The sequence below is a fragment of the Hordeum vulgare genome, chromosome 3H (genome assembly GCF_904849725.1).
Source record: "Hordeum vulgare subsp. vulgare chromosome 3H, MorexV3_pseudomolecules_assembly, whole genome shotgun sequence".
Classification (NCBI taxonomy): domain Eukaryota; kingdom Viridiplantae; phylum Streptophyta; class Magnoliopsida; order Poales; family Poaceae; genus Hordeum; species Hordeum vulgare.
In genome coordinates this window covers 336,321,583-336,329,119 of record NC_058520.1, presented here as the reverse complement: position 1 = coordinate 336,329,119, position 7,537 = coordinate 336,321,583, and the positions used below count along the sequence as shown (strand labels likewise).

Genomic DNA, 7,537 nt, shown 5'->3' with positions numbered 1-7,537 from the left:
GACACCGGATCCAAGCACAGGTTGTGTCGACGCAATGGATTCCCGACGTTATGAGTCCGATCGCTACTGTCGGGCGGCCGCCTCCCGGGAGCGCTGGAGCGCAAGCCGGACGACCATCTCCTCCTGAGGGTCACGTGGGATGAGCTCGTGGTCGAGGGATCTGAAGGGAAAGGACTCGGATCCGTTGCCCGTCATGCGGAAGGAGGTGAGCTTGCATGGCGGATGTGAGTGAAATGAAATGACTAGGATTTGATGCGACGAACGGATGAGGACGAATATATGTAGGGTCGATGCGGACGAGCGAAGGCCAGACGGATATGGTGGATGTGCTCGGGCACACCCTGGCGTTCTATATCCGTTCCACATTTTGATTGGATACTAGGAATGTCGATTAATCTGTACGTTTAAAACCTGTTTGAAATGCCCGGCTGGATGGAAATTTCAGGATCGGCCCGCGACCTGTCCGGCCGTACAAGGGGTATAGAAGGACAAAAGAAAAAAAAGGAAAATGAGAGGACAAGTGGAAGAGTTTCCGTGACAGAGGAAAGTGGCGGAGCAGGTCAAGTCTGACCACCATCCTTGCTGCACAATTTCTTCCTCCTCGCACCGGTACTTTACCGCGGCCCGGAAAGAAAGCTAACCAAATCGCACACCTTTGCTTTCCCCTTTCTCTTCTCCTTTTCCCCTTTCTCCCTCGGCTCCCAATTGTCTCGTCCTCTCTCCTCGTCTCTCCTTCACCACCTGCCAGTCCGTGTGCTTGACCAGATAGAGGGAGGGCTCTTGAGGTTGTCTAGATCCCTTCTTTCTCCAATCCGGGGCAGCGTAGCTTTCAAGCTGGCCGCCGACTCCAAGATTGCGGACCGGCGTGCATTTCTTCCTTTCCAGTAAGTCCGTCGAGCAGGCTAGAGTTAAATCGAGGCTATTCTTTAGGTGTATTATTATTTTGCCTCAGTTCGTGTTAGCTGAATCTTGATGTTTGGATCAACCCTTCTGTGTGCCAGATATTGATGTAGGAGCGGGCTATCTGCGAGGATGTGAGAGTGGTTGTTGCGGAGGAGAAGGAGCGATTTCTTTTCTTGTTTCGGCGGGGTTGCTAGGAATCAACAGCCGGACTGTTGGATGCTCTCTGGAATTTCGACTGAGGCCCCCGATTTGGGATTTCCTTTCAGCTGGTGCTGCAATCTGCATTATTTAAGTTTGTTGGCGGCAGATGGGTTGCAGGCACTCCAAAGTGGAGGACGAGGAGGCGGTGAGGAGATGCAGGGACAGGAGGAAGCTCATGAAGCAACTCGTGCGCCGCCGTGTCGACCTTGCAGCTGCACACATTACCTACCTGCAGGCTCTCCGCAACACAGGAGCCACTCTCCGGCAATTCGCCGAGGTGGAGACTGCATCGTCGCACCAGTCCCTTCCAGTCGCCGCCTCACCACCTCCTCCTCCTCCTCCTCCCCCTCCGCCGCCACCACCGCCTCCGGCATACTCTGTGACTTCTTCCATGCCACCACACTCCGTGACATCCTCAATGCCGCCATCACCACTCCCCCCACCACTCATACCGTTTAGTCCGATAAGGATAAGAAAGAGGGAGAAGAGAGATGGTGAACTCGACGGGGATGATTCCACGGATGAAGACGACGACACTGACAGCTGCTCAACGCCTCTGCCCCCACCGCCGCCGCCCGGTATGGAGTGGGAGTACACGGACCCAATCACCATGCGTCCCTTGTATTTTCTTCCATCTTCGTTGGCTGATCAGGACGATAAAGAAGTGGCCTCACAGGTCAGCATGGATGACGATTGGGTGGAAACAAACATAGAATTTGATGAACAAGATGAAAGCGTCTCTCGCAATGCTGATGGCGTTGTTAGGCGTATGGAATTGCATCCAGCAAAGAGCAGGGTTCTGGGTGATGAAAACTCATCAATGGTGAGCAGCTGGGTAACAAAGGACTCAGACTCTTCGGTTATGGCCTGGGCGAATGACAAGTCACTGGTAGAAATAGCCAAGGAGATTGATGAGTACTTCTTGAAAGCAGCCGCAAGTGGGACTGATGTTGTTATACTTTTGGATTCTGCTACCGGGCGGCTAGATCCTTCAGAGGTGCAAGTAAAGAAAGGTAATGTATTTAGTTTTTCTCATCCATATAGCACCCTTGATATTTGTTTAGATGCGGTAATGTATTTAGTTTTTCTCATCCATATAGCACCCTTGATATTTGTTTAGATGCCACTTACTAACTTCAACTCTAGCCTATTCGCAAAATAATAATAATAAAACTTATACTCTAGACTCTTATGATGCATATGTACTATGAAGTATGTCAACCTTCTTGTGATCTTGTCTATGTATTGTTTGATTCTCCAAGTGTTATGCATCAAGTATACACCAACACATTGCAAAGCAATAGGTAATGGCAGTAGGAGTTCTATATTTTGGGATCAACGACATTCCAAACGCCTCTCTATTACCTTTAACAAACCATCACTTCCTGAGGAATACCGTTTGTTGTTCTATGTGCAGGAAAAAATTCGAAGTCTGCCAAGGTTTTCTCTACACTTTCTTGGAGTTGGTCATTCAAGTCTGTGCATGCTAACAGAGAATCCTCAAGTGATGCTTGTGGATACGGTTATCATGGGAAAACACTAGATAAGCTTTATGACGAGGAGCAAAAACTCTATCAGTTAGTTAAGGTGCACTATGGGAGTCTTAAGCATTATTTTGATTTGGTCTATGTTCACCGAAATGCATTGCACAATACACTCAAGGATTGAGATTAGAGCTTATAGCTTGTGTCTTAGATTTTGATGAATCATTTATTGTTTAGGAAACTTTTGTTATCTCTATCAAGGGAAATTGATGCATCATGAATAAATGTCGACTTGTTACCTTATGTTGCCAGAAGGACACATTGTTGACTGTCCTATATTGCAGGATGAAGAATTTGCAAGGCTCGAATACAGAAAGTACAGTTCATTGCTACAGAAGCTAGAATCAGGGGAGCATGATAGGCTGCAAGCAGAGAAAGTTCGGGATATTATCGAAGAACTGCAAACTCGGATAATGTCCTTAGAGGAAGCTGTAAGTTTGAAATGTTTGACCATATCAAAGCTCAGGGATGAGGAGCTATATCCTCAGGTTATTGAATTAGCTGCAGGGTGAGCTCTGAAAATTCGTGAACTAGCATATCCAATATAGTTCAAAAGCTTATATTTTTACTAGTATCATGCTATTTATGTGAGCGTTTATTTTCATGTCGGTTTTCTCTTCTGACACGCTTATTTTCCTTCCTTGTGACTCAGGCTTGTACATATGTGGAGAAACATGTACGAGTGCCATAAGGTTCAGAACCATATCGCCCAGCAAGCCAGTCTCCTTGGCAACCAACCTGGGAGTGAGCCGACGACTGACTCCCATTACTATGCAACATCTCAGTTGGAAGGCGAAATCTCTGCATGGCAGAATTCTTTCTGTAATCTGATCACCTTGCAGCGTGAGTATGTAACTATCCTTAACCAATGGATTGGACTCACCGATTGTCTTCCTGATAATGACGGCTTCATGAGAAGTTCATCTGGAATCCGTAGCCTCTGTGGGGAACTCGAGCACGCTCTTGAGAAGTTACCTGACAAGGTAGAGTAAAACCAACATGATATATTCTTTCAGAGTTTTGTCTGTTACTGCGAAATCAAGCTTTGCGGGTGGTTTTGGTTGAACATTCATCATACATATTTGGACGATGAACCTTCCATTCGTACCATATATGAATAATCATACATACTCTTTTTTCACATGCTGGTTTTTATTTGACCTGTCTTCCCCTTTCTTTAATTAATGAATGTTCCCTTCTTTTTTATGTATAAACAGGTAGCTGCAGAAGCAATAAAAGCTTTTCTGTCAGTCATACACTCTATCGTTATACAGCAGGCTGAGGAGCGTCAGCTGAAGAAAAAGTCGGACAGCATCGAGAGCAAGTTCCACGCCCAGCTGGAGAAACACAGCGAAAACGCAATGCAGAGCTCAGGCCAGGTTTCGCACGCCAGGAGCTACTCAGTATCAAAGGACGACTCGAAGCTGGATGTGTTCAGAAAGAAGGTCGAGGAGGAGAAGGCCAGGTACCTCAATTCCTTGAGGACCAGTCGAGCCATGACGCTGAACCATCTTCAGACGAGCCTCCCGAACGTGTTCCATGCCCTGACGGGGTTCTCAGGAGTCTGCGTGCAGGTGTTTGAAGGCATCAGCCGATGCAGCGAAGCTGCTGCTGTTGCGAGCCACTCAGGAGTGGCTTCGCCCGCCGTCTCTTCCTTTGATGATCATCCGCTGTAAGTAGAGGCAGAGTATAGGCCGGTTCCACGTGAATACCCTTCTCCAGAAACCACCTTTGTCAAAGAAAATTTAGCCATGATTTACATTTCAAAAGTCAGTACAGGTGTCTGGACAGATCAGTCCCAGGCCGAGAAGAGGTTAGTGATAGGAAAGGATTCCTGTATGATTGAAAGCTTGAATAGCAGTCTAACATTTGTGATGCTCTGTTTTCACTGTTATACTTCCACTACCATAAGGACCCAGAGGTTGATCTTTGTTGGATCGCAGCCGACGAAGTCCATTGTTTTCCTTGCTACCATGGTAGTATGATGCAGTGGTCAGGTCGGGAGGATGATTTTCTTTTGTCTTTTTCTTCGAAAATGAGGTTGAAAACCCTTTCTGCATCATTGTGATGTACACTGACATCTTTATTAAAGTTGATGTAAAGCGGTGAGGCTAAAAACATCAACAAACTGAGCACAAAACGTAGACAATTATGGCAGAACCGTTACAAGATATGACGATTTTCTGATATATAAATGAGATTATGTTGGTGTTAATTTGAGTACCAGAAGCACTGATCTCGTGGTTTGTTGAAGTACACGTATGGTTGTTTCATACTCAGATTGGATCCCTCAGATTTGAAATGGTATGTGTTGTCACACACTTAGCTTTGACTGTAAGTACATCACTACATCACTATCTAAAATACTGTAGATTCGTCACATGGTAGCCACATGAAATAGGAATTTGATACATGTACTTTATTAATAATACATATAGTCGTCTCATGTGTAGTGTGTAAACTCAGAACCGACATTTCATATAGATTGATTTTTTGTTCCAGAAAGGATGCTCCAACAGAAAAGCTCATGGATACAAACAAGATGGAGGTAAATACATTGGCCGTGCTACAGTTTTTCTTTTTCTTTTTTCAAGAGTACGTCAATGACGTACCATATTTTTATAAAAGGCAGAAAAAATATTGACAAGACCCTAGCGTAGAATGCGAACATTAGAGCCAGCCAACTCCATACAAACAGACTAAGGCTACTGTCTCACAAAATGTTGAAGACCTCCTACTCCTATCCCTGCAGTCCTAAGATCCTGCACCTCCTTCCCGATTTGGCCCAACAGTTGCGTAGGGTTCATGATTTGCCACGACCTGTTAAACACCCGGGCATTTCTCTGCTTCCACAATGCCCAGGTCATGATAATCACCAGTGTATCAAAACCACGCCGCTTGGCGCGCCTAAAGTGGCCCCTCGCCCGAAGCCACCATTCCGTCAATGTATCTTGAGGCTCCGGAGTCCTGATTTGGATGTTGAGCTCTTGGAGACCTAAGTACCACACCTCTCTTGCGTATACACATAGGATCAGAATGTGCTCGATATTGTCTTGGTCCTGGAGGCAAATGAAACAAGGAGAGGGGTGATCTTGCAATCCATGTCTGGCGCGGCGATCTGAGGTCCATAAACGTCGCTGCGCGGCCAACCAAGCAAAGATTTTGCACCTAAGGGGTGCCCACCTCCTCCAAATACACTTCGCAAAGGGGACCCTCTCCAAGCCAGTGCACAACCTTTGGTAGGTAGATCTCGCCGTGAACACTCCTGATTTGTCGCAGGGCCACGAGAAGGCGTCCGGTGTCTGCACGTCCCTCTGCACAGATCCGATCGCGTGCACCAGATGCATAAGTTGGAGTTGGGCCGTGAAGGAGACGTTGCCATGTATGTCCTGGAGCCATCTATTGTTAGTGAGAGCCTCCAGAACCGTTCTCTGATTGCGCGTGCGAGTATCTACGCTGCTATGGATCAGCGGTGCAATGTCAAAGATCGCAAACCCAAGAATCCATCTATCCCTCGAGAACAGCACACGACTTCCAACGCAGCCCTAGATTATAGCTTGTAGTTAGTTGCATCAGTGAGCATTCATGCATGCATTCAAATAAATTTAATTCAACGGGGATGATCTACAAATGGGGATGACCAAACCCTAGCACCAAATAAAATCCAAATAGGTTCAACAAGGATTATTTTTAATGAACTCAATTGGTCTTCAAAAATGTTCACCCTTTTTGGTAAATGTTGGAAGCAACATACCAAAGGTGATAAACTTTTTAACATCTCTTTTGTCTTTTTAAGTTAATCATAAATGCATCTGGAAATGATAACTAAAGTGCTATAAATACTTTAGTCCTTGCAAAAACGATGAATCTTTTTGTGGAGCCAGGAAACAATCCAAACAACACCCCAAAAACAATTTTAATATTTTTGACTTAAGTTTGAAGCCAAAACAAAATAAAATAACTGTTAGAAATTTCAAACAGAAACAAATCAGAAAAAAAAGAACTTACCTGGCCCAGCACTTGGAGCCCATCTGGCCCAAGTGCTAGTCATCCCCAACCTCTCGCCAGGAGGAGAGGCGTGGCATGCGCCGAGGCCTCCACCTCCTGCTTCGCGCTGGAGGCGCCTCCTCCATCCCTATCCCACGCATGAGACAAAGTGGATAAGCACCTGGACTGATTCCCCCTCCCCTAGCGTTGTTTCCCTTCTCCTCTCTATCTCCCCTCTCAACCGCCATTAACGAGCTTGGCTCGAGCTCACCGGCGCCCTCTCTAGCCTCTGCTAGCCTCCCCAAGCAGCCTATCCCCTCCGCATCGATGAGCCGTCTTCCCTGCCGAAGGAATCGAGCTGAAGCTCCCCGAGTCGTCGCCGCCAACGCCGTTTCAACTCCGGCCACCGAAGCCCGTCGACGATGAATCTCCTTGCCCCGAGCTCCTTCTCCGTCGTCGTTGCCTCCTCTAGAACCGCCGTGATCTCCTGCTCCTTCTCCCGCACTCCCCCCCTCCGTTCCTGCCCTCTAGCGCCAGCCCCACCATGGACGACTCCGGGCACCGCCCGAGATCGTCGCCGACCTTGTTCCGGCCACCTCCTGGCCCGTGGCTGGGTCGGAATGGATGCGGCGCACTGCCAGCTTCCCGTAGAGCCTCTCCGCGCACCGTTTGGTCAACGGAGGAAGTTTTCCGGCGAGCTCCGCCGTGCGTGGCAGCGCCGGCGGCTCCATGCCGTTGAGGCCGACCCCCTTTGACCATGGGTTGACCCCCCTCGGTCACCTATAGGTGGGGCCTAGCCCCTTGTTAAGTTTTAGTTAATCACAAAAAATTAATTAATTAGATTAACTAGCCTAATGTCCCACTCACAGTGGGCCCAGACCCTAATTAGGAATAAAAGATTA

The 7,537-nt window shown here is 47.4% G+C and overlaps 1 protein-coding gene across 1 annotated transcript; it reads left to right on the top strand.

Moving 5' to 3' along the window:
- Positions 1–540: 540 nt before the first annotated feature.
- LOC123443784 (protein ALTERED PHOSPHATE STARVATION RESPONSE 1-like) lies at positions 541–4,523 on the top strand. The gene is made up of 6 exons (XM_045120311.1): positions 541–884; positions 1,002–2,117; positions 2,522–2,691; positions 2,933–3,156; positions 3,301–3,631; positions 3,866–4,523. Exons 2-6 carry the CDS (start codon positions 1,211–1,213, stop codon positions 4,322–4,324), a joined length of 2,091 nt encoding a protein of 696 aa, XP_044976246.1. The 5' UTR covers positions 541–884; positions 1,002–1,210; the 3' UTR covers positions 4,325–4,523.
- The last annotated feature ends 3,014 nt before the right edge of the window (positions 4,524–7,537 follow it).

Coding starts and splice junctions, on each gene's coding strand:
- LOC123443784 (XM_045120311.1), top strand. CDS start 1,211: ATGGGTTGCAGGCACTCCAAAGTGGAGGACGAGGAGGCGGTGAGGAGA. Junction 2,692..2,932: donor AACTCTATCAGTTAGTTAAG/GTGCACTATGGG, acceptor CCTATATTGCAG/GATGAAGAATTTGCAAGGCT. Junction 3,157..3,300: donor GTTATTGAATTAGCTGCAGG/GTGAGCTCTGAA, acceptor CTTGTGACTCAG/GCTTGTACATATGTGGAGAA.